Source organism: Perca flavescens, chromosome 14 (assembly GCF_004354835.1).
Source record: "Perca flavescens isolate YP-PL-M2 chromosome 14, PFLA_1.0, whole genome shotgun sequence".
In the NCBI taxonomy this organism is placed as follows: Eukaryota; Metazoa; Chordata; class Actinopteri; order Perciformes; family Percidae; genus Perca; species Perca flavescens.
This window is the reverse complement of record NC_041344.1, coordinates 10,754,139-10,772,938: the sequence shown is the minus strand read 5'-3', so window position 1 is coordinate 10,772,938 and position 18,800 is coordinate 10,754,139. Positions and strand designations below refer to the sequence as shown.

Here is an 18,800-nt window from a genome sequence, read left to right as displayed (position 1 = left end):
ATTTATTTGGCTGCACTATGCCATCAAATGGAAATACTGTATATGTATCTGTCTTGTGCATCTACACATTTCCCCAAAATGTGTAGTTTGGTTGTAATGATTGGCTCACCATCAGGCTACTTAGGTTTAAATTGGTTACAAAATCTTTCAAACTGTAAGTTTGCAGAAGAAAACCAGTAATACAGTACTGGGTTCTGCTAGCATGTTTAGTTTTGTTGTTATCTCAAGTCAGTATCTCCTGAAAACCCCTGTTCTGTATTTAAGGGTTAAAACTATCTAAAACGTCTTATATACTTGTTCATTTGAACTTATTGGAGATGTTTGAGCACATGTGGCTTGAGTCAAACACTGTAAGTTACAACTCAACTCTCAGGCAATAGAGCTGCTTGAAATTATCCCTTGTATGCATCGCATGGCATTGTGCATTTCTTTGACTAGAGGGTGACTCATTCATTCAGATTGCACACCCAGTACAGTGGGAGAAAGAGAGAGAGAGAGAGAGAGAGAGAGAGAGAGAGAGGAACAAGCACCTACCAAGTGCCAAACTTGAGGCCAACCTCTCTCCTCTCCTCCCATCTCATTCTTTCCTACATGGGCACCCACAGATGGATTTGCAGACAGCACAGTAACTGAGTAACTGAACAGACTGAGGAGGGTTGGAGAACTAAGAGAGAAACTCTGATCACAAGATAATAAAAAACTAACACAGAAGTCTAGAATATCCTCGGAGCAGAGTTTTATCTTCTTCTGACCAACTTTAAAAAGGTAAATCTTTGTTGAAAGTTGACATCTTTTGTGCAGAGACTTAACTTTGATCTTTGGGTGGAGTCGACAACCCCTCCCATGTCTTTTGATTAATTCTACTTTGTCTTTTGTATGTTTTATGTCATTGCACTCAAAAGAGTTGGAAGCTTCTGGAAACTGCACACTTTACAGTGAATTATGTTTTCTTTTTAATTCTAAACTTGTAGCTACGACTATGTTTTACTCAAATTGAATGGAAGTCCACAAAAATCCTTAAAAGTAAAAATCTACTTTTACGGATGTATTAGGCATGTTTTTCATCGTTTTCTGGATTTATTTTAATAATAACAGATGTGAATGTTGAATGTAGATTTGTAGACTGAACTGCATGGCCAACTTCCTCCATCCTCGTAGAAAAGTTATGCTTTTATCGTACTAAGTATACACTATAATGCCAGTATGCATGAAAAAATATAATTTCAGAATAATTGAGTTGATAATGTGTCGTTCAATGTGTGTTGAAAGGATAAAATGGCAATGGCGACACCCAAAAACACTCCCCGAGGTGCCAACACACCACTATCCCCGAACCGTATCACCCGGCTCCAGGAGAAGGATGACCTGTGCAACCTCAACGATCGACTGGCCGTCTACATTGACAAGGTGCGCTCTCTGGAGACTGAGAACGCCGGCCTGCGTCTGCGCATCACTGAGTCAGAGACCGAGGTCAGCCGGGAGCTGACGGGCCTGAAGGCCGCTTATGAGACCGAGCTGGCCGATGCCCGTCAGACTCTGGACTCTGTGGCCAAAGAGCGAGCACGTCTGCAGCTGGAGCTGGCCAAGCTGCGAGAGGACTACAAGGAGCTGAAAGCAAGGTGGGATTGCAGCACATCACTCCTGTCCAAAATCTAAATCTGACAGCTATTTCTACAGTGTGTTTCTATGCATGTGTGTGCTAGTAAAGAAAAAAAATTGTAACAGAAGTTACATTGATAAGCGTTGGGGTATGGGGTAAGTTTTTATGGGTTTCTCAGCCCGTAAGAAGCCCTGAATTCCTTTAAAGGTGCCCTGCCACACGTATGTCTTTACTTTGTGGTAATGTCTGAAGTTCTACCGTGGACTCTGTACAAAATTTTGTGGAAAAAATGCCTTGGTTACCTTGTTTCAAGGCATTCTAGCGTGGTATAGAAAGCCTGCAGGAAAACTCAGCTTGATTTGTGCCAGTTCTCATTAATATTCAACGAGCTCAGCTGCTTGACTCTGATTGGCTAACAGCTAGCCAATGAGAGCCTGGCTATCAGCATCCTTTACCCAGCACAACTGGCCGAGCTCATGAATAGTAATGAGCTCACACAACACCACGTCAGACTGACCAGCTTTTGTAATTGGCCAGATTTCTCCGCTTATTTCTTTTCGGTGGCTAGAGCTGACAGAGGAGGTGGCATGTCACATTCACGACATAACACAAACACATATGAACCTAACATATTTAAAAAAAATGCAAGTAAAAACGGTTTTGTGTGGCAGGGCACCTTTAATGCATCCATATTCATCTATGAGGTGTAGTTTCTTCACAATTAACGTGAGACTATGTAACTTTTAAAAGACCAAATAACACAATATTCCTTTTACAATTGAAAAGCTGAGTTCATAAGCACAAAAAAAGCACCTTCACTCAATTCAATAGTCAAAAGTCAAAGAGGAATACAATACACTCTGGAGTTTTGCTGTTGCATCCTCACGTGGTCTGGTATGACCAGTATGGTGGCTAATGTTAGCAAACTTTAGATAGATATTCCTGTGTAACTGATATTACTGAGTCAGTTTTCTGTATGACTCATATCTACACTACTGTTTAAGCATTTACTCTCTTGTCCCATAATTATCACTTGTGGCCACAGAGGCTGCTTTTCAGCTAAAATAACATAATCTAGCTTTAAAATCAGAATTACCTAACCTTCTTGGATTGTATTTGCAATATAACTGTAGACAACAGGTAATGAGAGCAAACAGAGCAAAAAGTTTTTCCAAGATTATAAAGGTTTTTAGTCAAAACTAAACCAAATCAGCCTGGTATACCCTTTAAAGTACTCATATTATGCTCATTTTCAGGTGTATAATTGTATTTAGAGGTTGTACCAGAATAGGTTTATGTGGTTTAATTTTCAAAAAACACTATAATTTTGTTGTACTTGCACATTCCTGCTGCTCCTCTTTTCACCCTGTGTGTTGAGCTCTCCGTTTTAGCTACAGAGTGAGACATCACACTTCACTTATTTGTTGCGAGTTGCACATACGCAGTACCTAGGTCAGCACTGCTAGTCAGAGTATGAGGGCGTGCCACGCTAGCAGCTAGGCGAGCATTATAACGTGTGTTACAAAGTAATGGTACATGTCCATATACGCGTTGTTTTCACGGATGCGATTGCCCTGCTTCCCAGCATTGCACGCTAGTGGTCTCTACCCTCCTACAACCGCCATGGTTGCAGCTGGTTGGACGAACGCGTCACATGGGGCTGCCTGCTCCCGAATTTCAAAACTGACCATAATGGCGGCTCGTTCAGAATACGATCTCGTATTTCACGAGAAATAGTTCACCGAAACGTGTTTCTGAAAACATTTTAAGAGAGAAATAGGCCATGCAGTTGCTGAATCTGTCTTCGGATTGACAAAGGTCAGTTTACGTCAGCTTTAGAGAGGCATCAAGCCGAGCCGGCCGCTCCTCATTTGCATAAAGTTGGTTGTATTCAACTTCATGCAAATGAGGAGAGGGCGACTCGATGCCCCGCTTCTCCAAAGTCCCCACGACGCTACCAGAATGCATTGGGTGGCTGCTCCCATGTAAATGAGTGGGAAGTGGGGAAATGACGCTGACAATGGACACGTACTATGACGCACGTTTGTCTCTGAAGTAAAGGCTGGACTCCAATAGAGCTGTTTGGAGCAGTTTGTGAACAGTGTTTTCTGTTGGAGATGGTAAGTCCCTTTGGGGTGGACTTTGGGCTTTTTCACTTTGTAAACCTATAATGTGCACAAAAAAAGATATGTAGCACGATAAAGGAAGGGGGAAAAAGCCAAAAAGCATAACATGAGCACTTTAATAAAACAAAAAGACTCAACTGAACCAGATATTCTGATGAGAGGAAACAGCTGCCTCAAGGCTTCTGAAATCCCCATGTTCAACTGACTCTTGCTCTATTTGTAGAGTGTATTTATTTATTAAAGCATGAATGAGAGAGTTTGTGATTACAGTGGTAATATCTTAAAACATCTCTGCGTGTGATCTACAGCGGCTGGACACAGTTACACATTAGCTTTTAATAGCTGATACTCTGAGCAGCGTTGCCCTGCTGCCGGGGCCACTCCCTGACTTCAGCATACCCTCCTCATTGCTCACTGCAGTTTGACGTTGGACTTCTACTCAGACTTCTTCCCATGCTGCCACATCCAGAGCTTGATGACTAACTCTTTCCCCAGTTTCTCCTCCTTCACCAAAGTAATCATTATGCACACAATACGTGGCAGTGTCTCGCCTCCTTTTTTTTTCCATAAATATTGAGACGACAGTCGATGTGTGTTTGGCAAAGCCAAGCAGTTGCCATGGCAGCGTCTCAGCTAAACACCAACGGCTGTGGTCTGGCTACCACATAAATGGGATTGGACGTAGATCATTGTGGCCTATGAGTCATATGCACCGAGGTCTTTCCCGTTTCTATCCGGGCTACATCCTTATTCAAAAATAGCTCATATTTTCTTCATTAGACTGCGTAAAGGAAACCGTAGTAATTCAGTTTCCATTTGGTTCTTAACTTACAAAGCAAAATGGATGTCTCCCCTATTCTATGAACTGGAATATCCTCTATGAATACTGAAAACACATCCAGCAAGATGAAACATCTGAGACTCTTTGTGTCTTTGCAGGAACACCAAAAAGGAGTCCGATTTGGCTGGAGCGCTGCAGAGGCTCAAAGACCTGGAGGCTCTGCTGAACTCCAAGGATGCGTCCTTGACCACGGCTCTGGGAGAGAAGCGTAACCTCGAGGTGGAAAACAGGGACCTGAAGGCACAGCTTGCCAAGGTATATCTAAACTCAATTTATAGCTCAGTGGAAACACATCTGGGGTCAATCTTTCTGCAGTTATCCTACAAGCTCACCCCCTCTTGGTTTGTCCCTCATCCTCCTCTGTGTTTTCCACTTTGGGATAATAAATGCCAGCTTATCAGAGACCCAGTTACAATCCTATTTTTTTGCCTTTACCACTTGCTATTTACTTCTAAGTTTTTCCATTGGAGGTTTGAAAGGGCCTCACAAGCCCAGGACTTAAAATGAAATATAATATTCAGTATTGGTGTGTGCCAGCCTTTCTGTCATGGCTGCTTAAACTCAGACATTTTGATTAAAGAACAGTCTCCTTACTCTCCTGCCCTCTAACTATTTACTGCATATTTCTGCACTCTGCTGCCTGTTTATGTGACTGTTTGTGCTCTGTTTTTGTACTTATAATCCGTTCCTGTTGTCCTTTCTTAGCTGGAAACCAGTTTGGCCGATGCCAAGAAGCAACTGCAGGATGAGATGCTGAGGAGGGTGGATGGAGAGAATCGCATCCAGACCCTCAAAGAGGAGCTGGAGTTTTCGAGGAACCTCCACTCTGAGGTTAGACTGAGAAAAGTTCTTATCATGAATTCATCATTTTAAAAAGGAACTTTCACTTTCTCCACTTCTTTCTTTCATACATTAGTTTAAGAAAAAAAACATGTATATGTATTTGGGAGTGAAAATGATTTTGATTTTGTAATCCTCCAACAGGAACTACGGGAGATAAAGCGGCGTCATGAGTCCCGTATGGTTGAGTTGGACAATGGCCACCAGCAGGACTTTGAAAGCAAGTTGGCCGAGGCGTTGGTGGACATGCGTAGCCAGCACGAACTGCAGGTCAAAATGTACAAAGATGAGATTGAGAAGACCTACAATTCCAAGGTAGACCATCAATTTATTGTTATAATAAAAAAATAAATAAAAAAATTGTGCGTTTCAGTGGAAGATAAACATGACAGCACAGAATAAATATCCCAAACATCATAACATAGGAATGCATTAAATGTTTTGGTAGGACAGTTTTGATTTGCCGCAGCCATGCAGTTTCACAAATAGGTACAAATGAAGCAAAGTGAGAGTCAGACTGCAGCGTAATTATTGAATGATTTGGTCGTTTTCTACCTTGTTGTTTCTCTCTGTCAGCTGGAAAATGCTCGTCAGTCAGCGGACAGGAGCAGCCACCTGGTTGGAGCAGCACATGAGGAGCTCCAGCAGACACGAACCCGCCTGGAGTCCATGTCCTCTCAGCTCAGCCAGCTGCAGAAACAGGTGAACTGAAATGAGCACACAGATCACATTCAGGGTTCTTATCGTGACTTGTGCCTTATGCACGATGCGTGTGTGCATAACGCATTGCATCATGAAGAACATGTGCAGATTCATAGCAAAAGGGGCGTTATGATTATTAAAATGTATACTCTATATAAAGTTCAAAAGTTCATTTAAAAGTTTAGTTTTCATATTTCAATCAGATTTTCCTGTTTTCTTTATTTTTATTTTCTAAGAACAAATAGACAGTCCTCGCCATCTTTTGGCTGAGCTTAAAAACACAGACACAGTATAACACTCATCATGTGGCCAAAATGTCACTTAGCCCTCATCTTCACCCAACATGATATCGATTAATACGTTGTATTTGTATTGCATGTAGTTAGTAAGTCCTCTGAGTGTTTTATATTTGTCTCATTTTGATCTGTCAATAACTGTGTGATTCCTCTGTCTGATCTAGCTGGCGGCCCGCGAGGCGAAGGTAAGGGACCTGGAGGACGCCCTGTCTCGGGAGCGGGACAACACCCGTCGCCTGCTGGGGGAGAAAGACAGAGAAATGGCCGAGATGAGGCAGCAAATGCAACAGCAGCTGGATGAGTACCAGGAACTTCTGGATGTCAAGCTGGCTCTGGACATGGAGATATGCGCTTACAGGAAGCTGCTGGAAGGGGAGGAACAGAGGTATGTTGGCCCCTCACAATCAGTGTATTCAATAAAATAAGAGTCTTGCAGTAATTGAATTGTGATTTCCTCTTTGCTACAGAGTTGTCAGTCATACCTCTTCCACTGCCTCTCACACTTTTCTCCTCCCCGGTTAATAAACATCATGTTTTTGATTTTTGTCCCTGCAGGCTGCGTCTCTCCCCAAGCCCCCCGCCCACCAAAATGACAGGAAGTCGTTCCTCTACTTCAGGAGCTCTCTCTCGATCAGTCCACTACAACGCGCAGAGCTCTCCTGCCAAGAGGCGCCGACCCAACGACACCGACAGCGAGGCTTCCAGCATCGCAGGTGGAGCTGTGGCCCGCACTCGCATCACCCAGCAGGCCTCAGCCAGCGGACGGGTCACTGTGGACGAGGTGGACCTGGAAGGGAAATATGTCAGACTCAGCAACAAATCAGATGAGGTGAGTAGATAAACAAAATGATGGGATAATTAAATATAATATAAGCTGAGAAACACTGTGTGTGAAAACCAATTCTTCTTTCTGCTAAAGTTGCACACGTTGTGGTTGGTCAATACGAGCATGTTGTCCACAGTTTTCTGACATTTTTTATCAGAGGCCAGATTTTACTTGGATGATTTGACACTATAAAAAAGAACTGCCATCTTTTTATCCAACCATCAGGATCAGAACTTGGGGAACTGGCAGTTGAAGCGGCAGGTGGGATCTGGGACTCCTATCGTCTTCAAGTTCCCGGTAAAATTCACCTTGAAGGCCGGCCAGAGGGTCACGGTAAGAAACCCCTTTACTTACCGGAGTCACAAATCAGCACAGCGATGAACACAGTTACAAATACCTCACCGTGCTGTACCTTTACCATGGTTGACAGATCTGGGCCTCCGGTGCTGGTGGAACCCACAACCCTCCCTCTGACCTGGTGTGGAAGACTCAGCCCTCTTGGGGCACTGGAGACCTGTTCCAGACCACCCTGATCAGTGCCAATGGAGAGGTAGTTTAAATTCAACAGTCAAACTTATAGTACTTCATTTAAGCCTAAAATACTATGATTACATTAAGTTTTGTTATGTCCACGGTGCTGGTGTCAAGTTCTATACACTGAGCTTTAAAGTGTCAGAAATAGGCAAACAATGTATATATTAATTAATGAATATATAAATAAATACTATCATACTTTGTCCTCCAGGAAATGGCAATGAGGAAGGTCACCCGCACACAGTTTGAAGAAGACGATGATGACATGGTGAGAGAAATTGTATTGATAACATAGTATGTAATAACACAGAAGTCTGCAGGACCAAAAAGCATTTAGCAACATTCACCTGCTGCCTAATTTTCATAATAAATAGAGCTGTTATACCTTGAATTAGACCCACAACACCTTGAACACTAAACATTGCTTTTCAGAATCCCAGAAATATTAAATCTGCTATTTCAACACTTCAAAAACAATAAATCTGAGTGCGGTACAGATTGTCCTGATAAATCAAATTAATGTTGATATTGGAAGTTGGCCATGTGCACTGACACAATGCAGAAACAGATACACAACCTGTCAATCTGTAATGAAATGTTAATTTCTTTGCCTATAGTTGCTTTATAATGGTCTGAAAGAGTGGAAAAACAACCAGATTTTTTAGCATAATAAAATTATTGGTATACATTTTATTTTTGATTAATCTGCATATTATTTTCTGTATCAACTAATTCATTACTTTGTCTATAAAATGTAAGAACATAGTGAAAAATGGCCATCACAATGTTCACAAAGAAAATTGCCAAAAGAGACATTCCCATTGCTTCTTTTGTAACACAAATAGTCCCAAACCCAGAGATATCATATAAATAAAAAAACAGCAAATCTACACTTTAAGAAGATACAACCAGGGAATATTTAGCATTTTTTGCTTGAAAAATGATTCAAATAAATAATCAATTATTAAAATAGTTTGGTGATATAATTTTCTGTTGATCAACTAATTGTTTCATCAAGTTTAGCATTTAATTCTGCATCCCCTTTCAAAAGTCTTTTGGAGCTCTCTCCCATGGTCCTTCAGAGTTAGCCCCACAGGATTACAACAACCAAACCATCATGCATGAGATGTATTAGCAGATTTCCAGTGTGTTCGTATTAAATGCTCTGATATTAACACTGAATCTGTCTCTTTGCCTCAGCAGGTGGCTCACAGCACCTGTGGAGACAGTGAGTACAACCTGCGGAGCCGGACGGTGGTCTGCGGCTCCTGTGGACTTCCTTCAGACAAATCCAGCAACTGCTCCATGACCTCAGCCTCCCGCTCCTTCCGCAGCGGAGGCATCTCTGAGGGTCTACTGCCGCACTCCTACGTGTTCAGCGCCAGCACTCCTCGCAAGGTGGGCACTGCAACACATACAGCTGTTATATGACTTCCTTTTAAACCTTTTAAATAATTCAGCTCCTCTTGGAGAGTGGTGATTGTAACTTTGTCAATCTTTTTTCTCTTAGACTGGAGCCAGAATGGAGAACTGTCCAATTATGTGAGCCCCTGGATCCATGCTGAAACACTTCAACTCTATTAGTTTTCATTATATTATTCCTTTAGTTACCAGTAGTTATTAATTTCAGTTCATGTACTTTGGAATAATCTTTAAGATAATGTATGCAATAAAACTTTATACCACTTTTTTTTGTATGTACATAGGCATGCTTCAGAAATACTTTCTTGAATTTAAATGGTGAATTTAAAACAGTCACTTGTATTTTTAAGGGCTGGAAATATCCTAAATACATTTATTTTTAATAGAATTTTCTTCTAAGTAATCCAACTCCAACCTCGCTACAGGTCTACAGAATATGGTGTATCCTACTTTTGTTGTTGCTTATATCAATAAACATTTTTTCAGAATGTTTCTTGTTCAACCATAATGATGTGATCGCTGTCTAAGTACAGTATATTTCATATTATATTATAGTAACGGGCAGGCTTTGTAATTGTGTGGTTAAATCTATTTAACTGACCAACTATGATTCCTTTTTGCATGGATGGTTCTTTGCCTTTTAAAAATCTAAGACCACAAAAAGTGAATTTCTGATTTCTTTTAACCATTCTGGAGGCTATATTTAAAACCATCAACATTTAAAACATCAACACAAGAAACATGTTTACTTCAGATTATTGTATCCATACACCACTCAAAATAAGAGAAATAAGAGTTGAATATTTTCCATTATTCAGGTGTCTATCACAATAGATAATACAAGTATAGTGATAAGGTATTATTGTTGTGTGCAGTAATAAAGCACATTTACTGTACTCAAGTACCATTTTAAGGTACTTCAAGGCAGCTTTCTACTGTTACTCCATTTTCTACATTAATCTTCCAGCTATAGTTAATTTACAGATTAAGATTTAAAATATATCATTAATATGATGCTTACATGCTCAACAATAATGAGACTCCAATAATATCATATATAATATACCCCTCTAAAGGGGCCATTCTGTGTAATGATGAGTACCTTTTTTGTTGATACATTTTAATTGCATTTTGCAACAACAAAACATTCTTCTGTATTTTTACTCAAGTAACAAGTACTCAGGACTTTTAACTCTACATTGACTATCTTTATATAGAGAAGTTTTTCTACCCAAGTGAAGCAACACTTGGTTAGATGGTACAGCACACGTTTCCAGAGGTAGGACTTTTATTTTGAAATTAGAGCAGTGTTTACATTTGTTAAACCCGGAAGTGGCTGACACTATTGAGCTGTAAGTGTTGTCGCACGACTCCTACCTCTTTCTCACTAGATTATTGATCTGTAAGTTGTGTCACTGCATTGTTTGAAAATGAAAACGTGCATGTGAAGTTGTTTTAAAGAAAGGCTTGCCAACATTTGGTGAGTGTCATTGATAATGTGTTACGAAGTCAAGAAAAGTCAGGCCAAAGCAGAATGTTAGCTAGCAACAACTTGGCCTATAATTAGACTAAATTCATAAGTACAACTTGATCTTTCTAACTAACGTTAGCTAGTTGCTTTTTGCTAAAGTTGTTAATTAGTAAAGCTTACACAGGTGTGTGCAACTGACAAAAATCAAGATAATCACATAAAATAATATCAACATGGCGTGCGGTGATATCAAATATGTGCACAATCAAGTTTAGGTTATAAAATTGAGCTGCATGTTATAAAGTAAAACTAGTTTTCTCAGTGTTGTATCTTTGTGGCAGATTTTAATTAGTATTTTCTTTTTTTATGTTGAAATTAGGCAACATAATTGTTAATGTTCATGTCTTGTTAATTGTTGATATTAGTACTGAAAGGATTTGTAGATACAATGATTAGTTGATTGACAAACATTTCAATAATTATTCTTTTTACGTGTAAAAATGCCAAATATATGATGTTCCAGTGTCTCAAAATTGAATAATTTTGCTTGTCTCTGTTAAATATCATTGTAAATGTAATATTTTTGGATGTTGGACTGTCAACCAACTGGAACCAGCAAATGTTTGGTGTTTAGCTTAGTAAATCCACTAATCGAATGATCGACTGAACTTTTCAGCATTAGTTTAGACAAACCAATTTGACAATGGGCTCTGTGAAAATATAATGTATATTTTCAATTGTTATTAATTATTATTATCTGATACTTTATAAGTCATAAAATAAATAAAAAAATAAATAACAGATCAATAGAGAATGCGCGTAAAGTGCCCTACCTGGTATGATCATTTCAGTACAGTTTCATTCTGTTTCACTCTGCCCTAGTTACCAAGTTCAGTCCTGTGTATTAAAATGCAATTTACTTCGGCAATAAGACTCTTTTCTCATCTCTTACTGTAAATCATATTGAGCAGGAGCCGCGAACACAGGGATGATTGACGCAAATACCCTTTAGGTACTGTGATCCTGCAGGAAGATGGAGGGAGCAAAGAAAAAAATGCAAGCAAGCAATATAGCAGCTGTAAGAGGCACCGGCGTCAGCAGGCTGAGCAGCAGAGCTTTCCTTAGTGGGGAAAAAGTACAACAACTCTTGAGTTGTGCAATTAGCCTGCAGGCTTTGCTTCATGTCATAGTTTATTGTTGTTTTTTTAGTTTTCCTTCAGTTCAGGGTAGATCTCTGTGGTCTCTTTGGTTCCAGGAGTTTGGATCCATCTGGATGTTGAGTGTGCGGACTCTGTTTGGGATCGGCTTCCTGGTCACCTCAAGGGCCACGGCAGTCCTCGCTCAGACAGGGACATGTCCGCTGTCCGCTGCAGCTAACAACCACAAGAAGGACTGTTTCAGTAGCAGACCAGCATCCACCATGGCCCAAACAATGAAATATCTTGGGTAAAGTTTTATATTTTGTACACAGAGCAGTAAAACCATTTACTGAGCTTGCATGCGTGTCACTGTCCAAACTGACCTATAGATGCTCCACAGGCAGGAGGAGGCACAACACATTGATGAGGAGCTCTTCAGTGAGTACGGCTTCAGTGTGGACCAGCTGATGGAGCTGGCTGGACTCAGCTGTGCCACAGCCATTGCCAGGGTGAGATGTCAATCAAGGCTTTTATTTTAAAATAAAAATGACTGCATTTAATCTAGAGCTACAACTTTTAGTCAGTTAATCGATTAGTCGATAGACAGAAATTATTTTAAATTTTTATTAACTATTTTGGTACTTGAATTTAGAAGATGTGATGCTTTTCTTTGTCATACATGATAGTAAACTGAATATCTTTGGGTTTTAGACTGTTGGTCAGACAAAACAAGACATTTGAAGACATTAACTTGGACGGTGAGAAATTATAAAGGCCATTTTTCACCTTTTTCTGACATTTAATGCACAAATAGATTGATGGAGACAGAAAAAATAATCACCATATTAATCAATATTGAAAATAGTCTTTGTTGCAGCCCACTAAGCAATGTCCTGGTAAGTGGCCAGTTTAAGGCAGGAATCTGGATAATGTGTGTTGTGTTTGTCTGATTATTAAAAAACAGCAGTTTTCATGTGATATGATCTGTTATCAGGCAACAGAAAAAAAGCAACAGCAGATAAATGCAACAAAAAGTAAAAATGTAGTTATATTTTTAAATGTGAATAGAATTATTACAGTGAAGTAGAATAGATACAGACAATGAAAACAACAACCATAGCAACCCCTTTAACATTATAATGGATTATTGTATAATGCATTCCTCCAAAAACATTTTGCAGCATGATCTTACCTACTGACTGGTGTTTTTTCACTGCACATGCACACACTTTAAAGACCTTTTTGATATCAGGTATACTTGGTTTCGCTATCAAAAGTCAAGATGTGTTACCGAGAAATCAGGTTTTGCATTTACAGTAGATGGAAATGTCTGAATGAGATTACTGCCTGAAGAGGGGAATAATCTGATTACTCCCTCTTCTGACTCTACATCTCTAGAAGCATTTCTCTTGAGTAGCTGCTGTAGAGAAAATCCTCTTTTCCTTGTCAAATGCCAGTGGTGGAGCAGTGCTGTGTAGATCTTGTTCTCTCTGTTTTTTCCTGCAGGCGTATCCACTGACTTCCCTGGTCAAGGCCAGACCTTCTCTGCTGGTGATTTGTGGACCAGGTAACAACGGAGGTGATGGCCTGGTCTGTGCCCGACATCTTAAACTCTTTGTGAGTGTCCTTTACTTGTGTGGCAGTAAGATACTGTACTCTGCTGCAGTGGTGGAAAACTTCACATGAGTATTTCCTAGGGCTGCCACCTCTTAGTCGATTAGTCGACTAATCGGTCGTTTTGGTCTTAGTCGACTAAGATTTCTTTAGTCGATCAGTAATTTTTTATGCTTATTCATGCTTAATTACTAATTTCCAAGAAACTTATGAGCACATTTATGGTAAACACAAGATTTAAAGTGGTGCTTTTGCAGGATTAATTGTGGAGAAACTCAGTTTTACAGATGGTTAATTAACTACATTTATATTGTGCTTTTCTAGTCTTAACCACCTCTCAAAGCGCACAGCTCTGTCAATTAAATCAACTAATCGATTAGTCGACAAAAGTGTTAGTCGACTAAGAATTTCTTTAGTCAAGGACAGCCCTAGTATTTCCTATTTGTTTTTTTATACTCCTATTCCACTATATTTAACAGCTATAGCTAGTTATTTTACTTTGCAGATGTTTTTTCATCCTCAGTCAGCTTCTAAAACATGCGTTGAATGAAAAGAACGCCCCGTCTTGTTAAGTAATTTTAGTCTGAATTCAAGTCCTTGAAATGTAGTAGGAATATTTCAGCCTGTTTTCACCAACAATCTGCTTGTGGTTCTAAAATCGATTTCTTAATTATAGTGCAGCTATAGTGCCTTATTCTTTCTGCTTTCAAGACAGACATGTTTAGAATATATTTTAACTAAGTTGTTTTAACTTAAAACAGATTGATATATTGCACTGCAAAATAATGTTTGGCGGACTCAATTATTTCCAGAAATGTCTAGGATCTACACGATTAAGGTTTTTAATTAAATTGCCCTACGCTTTATTAGTAGTACTTTTACTTTTGTACTTTTATTCAAGTAAGATTTTGAATGCAGAACTGGAGTATTTTTTACAATAATATATTACTTCTTTTACTGAAGTAAAGGATCCTAGAGGATACTTCTTCCAACCTTGCTGCACAGCACACTATATTACTGCTCCATTAGTGTATTTGGCTGGATTCTGACTTCAGGCGGGTAAGTAGTGCTAACAGAAGACCATTTAAGGACAGTCTTTGGTAAATAAATCCTCAGTGGCCGCTTTGAACCAATCTGAAGGCATTCTTTACCCTTTTACTTTCATCAAACCGGTCTGTGCAGAGTGGAGATTAACAAATTTCAAACTGTGTAAAATGTTTCCTACCACTTTGTGTGTCCTCTTACAGGGTTATGAGCCTACCATCTTGTACCCGAAGAGGCCAAACAAACCTCTGTTCCAGGGCCTGACCACACAGTGCCAGAAAATGGAGATCCCCTTCCTGACTGATATGCCTGAGGTTTGGTGTTAATCAGTTATGCAGCAGTGTTATCCACAGTGGTGAAGACAATTCTTCTGCGTATTGTGTTCATGAGTGTACATTTTATTTCAAGCTATGAATGTATTGTATATTACACATTGTTTTGCTAAGTGAGAGTCATTTACTGATAATTTCAAGTTACAGATCTGCAATTTCTGGAGAGAAACGTATTTTCAATTGCTCTGTATGTCTGGCACATGTTGCAGAATTGACAATAAAGTTGACTTGACTTTCACTTGTAGAGGGTTTTTACACATTAACTTTGTAAAACATTGATGTTTGTTGGTCTTTTGAGGCAGTATGTAAAAGATATACACTTAATCTGGAAATAAATGATTTTTCAGGCTAAAGTGATTGACGAGGCTTACAACCTGGTGATTGATGCCATCTTTGGCTTCAGCTTTAAGGGGGCTGTGCGAGAGCCTTTTGGTTCCATCCTAGACGTGCTGAAGAAGACGACAGCCCCCATAGCCAGCATCGACATCCCCTCAGGTCAGTCCTCGCATGCTCGGCACTTCTTAAGGAGAAGAATCAGGATTTTAAAATGTACTTCCTACTGAATTTGAATCTTCTGAAAAGTGCTGCCTAACAGATTGCTACTCAATACTTTGCGTGTTCCACTGCTTTGCTTGCTAAAGATACAAGATATTTACTATGGCCAGTTTCATGAAGTCCAGCCTCATAATGATTGGTTGGCTGAGAAAAAAAAGTTTGTGTACAATAGACTATTTCCAATTAATTATATTTGAATTTGGAAGTTGCAAAAATGCATAAAAACACGCTTAGAATCCTTGAAGTAAGATATGAAATGTCCTTTTTGTATCAGTTATTTGGTGAGCAGAATCGTTAATAATAATTGCAGTCCATCTGGAAAATGTCCAACCTTCATTACATCAATTACAATTTGGTTTTCGGACCCATCACTCCACAGATAGTGCTCTGTGTGTGTTAACAGAAAACATAAAAGGTTTGCTCGACAAGAGTTCCTGTGTCGGGGCTGTCTTCTTAGAGTTGAAGAAAGCCTTTGACTCTGTAAACCATCAGATTTTATTATCCAGGTTGATTCAGTTTAACATCTCTGATCAAGCACTTGTATGGTTTAAATCCTATCTGTCTCACAGGAAACAGTATGTGGTAGTACATGGTGTCAAATCTCCCTGTTTAGATCCTGGAGTTGGTGTCCCGCAGGGATCTATCCTTGGGCCAATTCTGTTCTCACTTTTTATCAATAACTTACCAAATTCATGTCCAAACGTCTTCTCGCAGATGTATGCGGATGACGCAGTGATTTACACTCAAGCAAAAAACATCCAACCAGCAGCTGCTGATCTTACAGATGCCCTATTCTATGTTCAGGATTGGCTCAAGGATTCACGCCTCACGTTGAACACCAGAAAAACTTTGTGCATGTATTTCTCAAAACGCCAGGTCGAAGTAACCAAATCCAATGTCTTTATGAATGGAGTGGAACTTGACGTGGTCGCAGAATTGAAATACCTTGGGGTAGTCCTTGATCCAACACTTTGTTTCAAAAGTCATGTAAAAACAGTAGCACAAGTAGTCAAATTTAATCTTCAAAATTTCCGACATATTCGAAATAATTTAACCATGGATGTTGCTAAAACATATTTTTATTCAATGATTATTTCTCATTTTGACTATTGCTTGACTACCTGGTCTCTTGCTTGCCCCACAATACTTGCAACCATGGAAAGTCTCTATAAAAAGGCATTAAAAACACTTGATAAAAAACCACTATCCTTCCACTATTGTCATGTTATAAAAAAACATAGACTATTGGATTTTCGAAATATGATTAATTTGAAAATGGCCTGTTTGATATACAAGGTTCTACACTCCCTCGCTCCTCCACCATTGAAGGATTTTATTAAATCTAAAGAAACTTCGCAGAGGACCACTCGAGCCTCTACTAGAGGAGACCTCATAATACCCCACAGGCGTACCACCTTTGGTCAGACGGTTCTGTCTGTCCGAGGTGGGAACCTGTGGAATAGTCTTCCTCTAACATTGAGAGAATGCCCTACATATAGCTCATTTAAAGCTCAGTTGAAAAAATGGCTATGGGAAAACCAAAGCTTTACACATTAGTGGGTATGTTGTTTCCTTTTCTGAATTTCTTCACTTTGTAATGTGTATATGGGTTTTTGAAGTTGAATGAATTTTTAAGTCTTCTGTGAATATTGTATATAGGGCTTTTGTTAATTCATTGATAAACGATGTACTTACTGTAGTAAATTATAATGTAAAATGTATTATTTATTATGCAATGTTTTACACAATGTACTTACTGTAGTAAATTGTAATGTAAATTTTATTATGCAATGTTTTGTGACCTGTATGATCTTAGCCCGTGGGACTACGGATGGAAATTAGCCTTTGGCTACAATCCGGCATGTTTACATGCATGTATTCCATGTTTGTTTATTAACATGCACTGTCCCAATCAAATAAATATAGAAAAAAAAAAAGTTATCAGATTTTATATGATTGCTTCCATTCATCTATGTGTGACCAGAATATTTTGAGAATCAATCACTGAATTTGCATGAAATTATCCGTTTATGCTCCCAAAAGGAAGAATCCTATTGTTTTTCAGTGACCCTTTTACTTTTCCTGGAGTGCCATCATTAGATCAAAACCTTCTGTAACCAAAACATCTTGAAAACTAATGACCTGTCATAACTGTTACTGTGCATATTCACTAACAAGAAGAAAAGGAAGCCTGGACTAGATTGTGACAACACGTCTGTTTTTTGTTTTTTTAAAGGTTGGGATGTGGAGCAGGGCAGTGCAGATGGCCTGCAGCCCGACATGCTCATCTCTCTCACTGCTCCCAAGAAGTCTGCCTCCTTGTTCCGAGGACGATACCACTTCCTGGGAGGCCGGTTTGTGCCACCGGGCCTAGAGAGGAAGTACCAGCTCAACCTGCCTCAGTACCCCGGCCTGGACTGTGTGTTACAACTGTAGGGGATGTACTGAAGGTTTGATGAGAGGAAGGGTGTTATCTGTAAAGGAATAGTTCAACTTTTTTGGGAAATAAGAGGATAATAATATCAATACCACTCCCTTGTTTGTGCCATAATTACATAGCTAGAGTCTGGAGTTAATAGCTTAGATTAGTTTAGCATAAAGACTGGAAACGGGGAAACAGCTCGTCTGGCTCTGTCCAAAGTTGTAAGATATGCCTACTAGCACTTCTAAAGCTCACCAATTAAAACTTACCTCGTTTGTTTCATCCATACACAAACTGAAATGTAAAAATGACAAGTTGTAGTTGTACAGGGAGTTATGTGCTGTAACCATTTCCACGTCTCAACTCCAGCTCTGTACCTAAACCACTGACATGAGAGTGGTATCAATCTTCACATCTAACCTTTGGAAATAAATCAAACAAGTACAGTATGTTTCCATAAATGTGGAACTATTTCTTTTAAATCTTGTAATTTGATTGGTTATCATTAAATCCAATAAGATGATATAATAGAGCTATATTCACTTTCTGGAAGAGAGTTTTTTTCATGTAAAAGCACAAAGCTTTAACGTGGTGGTTGCTTCAGCTACATTAAAATTAAAAAAACAATGGATGTTGTCTACATTGTCATTATTTCTGTAACAACAGCCATCCATTTCAACTCTCTAAAATATTTATTAGGCAAATCAGAAGATTTCTCCATCATCACGTATACTTTTTAAGTTTTTATTAGTACATCTTAAGACTTGAATGTACAACTAGCAACTGGAAAGACAGTCTATCCAGGTCCATTACATTCTATTTTTTTTATAACACACACACACACACACATACATACACACACACACACACACATACACACACACACACAGCGTGAAAGTTGCATTTGCCTCTGCAGTTTCTTAAAGTCACAGTGAAACATGGCAAAGCGGACAGTGTGGTTATACTTTTCAAAACTTCACGCAGACACTGTTTGCTTTAATATAATAGCGAGATTGCCATGCAGTTATTGTTTACT

General features: G+C 39.3%; 2 protein-coding genes across 6 annotated transcripts; both read left to right on the top strand.

Annotated features, from left to right (window-relative positions):
• Positions 1-556: 556 nt before the first annotated feature.
• LOC114568103 (lamin-A) lies at positions 557-9,675 on the top strand. Of its 3 annotated transcripts, none has more exons than XM_028597490.1 (13): positions 557-765; positions 1,270-1,619; positions 4,666-4,822; positions 5,273-5,398; positions 5,552-5,722; positions 5,984-6,109; positions 6,570-6,790; positions 6,961-7,234; positions 7,457-7,564; positions 7,662-7,781; positions 7,977-8,033; positions 8,966-9,163; positions 9,276-9,675. In XM_028597490.1, the coding sequence occupies exons 2-13, from the start codon at positions 1,276-1,278 to the stop codon at positions 9,309-9,311; spliced, it is 1,938 nt and encodes a 645-aa protein (XP_028453291.1). In that variant the 5' UTR covers positions 557-765; positions 1,270-1,275; the 3' UTR covers positions 9,312-9,675. The 3 variants fall into 3 exon arrangements, with proteins under 3 accessions (XP_028453291.1, XP_028453293.1, XP_028453292.1); XM_028597492.1 differs by having other exon boundaries at positions 558-765; positions 8,969-9,163; XM_028597491.1 differs by lacking the exon at positions 557-765 and adding an exon at positions 954-1,023.
• Positions 9,676-10,451: 776 nt separating this feature from the next.
• Positions 10,452-18,393, top strand: naxe (NAD(P)HX epimerase). Of its 3 annotated transcripts, none has more exons than XM_028598215.1 (7): positions 10,452-10,539; positions 11,914-12,104; positions 12,198-12,306; positions 13,304-13,414; positions 14,659-14,769; positions 15,135-15,282; positions 17,579-18,393. In XM_028598215.1, exons 2-7 carry the CDS (start codon positions 11,932-11,934, stop codon positions 17,776-17,778), a joined length of 852 nt encoding a protein of 283 aa, XP_028454016.1. In that variant the 5' UTR covers positions 10,452-10,539; positions 11,914-11,931; the 3' UTR covers positions 17,779-18,393. The 3 variants fall into 3 exon arrangements, with proteins under 3 accessions (XP_028454016.1, XP_028454017.1, XP_028454015.1); XM_028598216.1 differs by having other exon boundaries at positions 10,525-10,589; XM_028598214.1 differs by lacking the exon at positions 10,452-10,539 and adding an exon at positions 10,546-10,667.
• The last annotated feature ends 407 nt before the right edge of the window (positions 18,394-18,800 follow it).

Bases quoted from the DNA above. Each gene is read 5' to 3' on its own strand.
- LOC114568103 (XM_028597490.1), top strand. From the start codon at position 1,276: ATGGCAATGGCGACACCCAAAAACACTCCCCGAGGTGCCAACACACCA. The intron at 1,620-4,665 runs GTGGGATTGCAG...GTGTCTTTGCAG, and splicing joins TACAAGGAGCTGAAAGCAAG to GAACACCAAAAAGGAGTCCG. The intron at 5,723-5,983 runs GTAGACCATCAA...TCTCTCTGTCAG, and splicing joins AGAAGACCTACAATTCCAAG to CTGGAAAATGCTCGTCAGTC.
- naxe (XM_028598215.1), top strand. From the start codon at position 11,932: ATGTTGAGTGTGCGGACTCTGTTTGGGATCGGCTTCCTGGTCACCTCA. The intron at 12,105-12,197 runs GTAAAGTTTTAT...GATGCTCCACAG, and splicing joins CAAACAATGAAATATCTTGG to GCAGGAGGAGGCACAACACA. The intron at 14,770-15,134 runs GTTTGGTGTTAA...ATGATTTTTCAG, and splicing joins TCCTGACTGATATGCCTGAG to GCTAAAGTGATTGACGAGGC.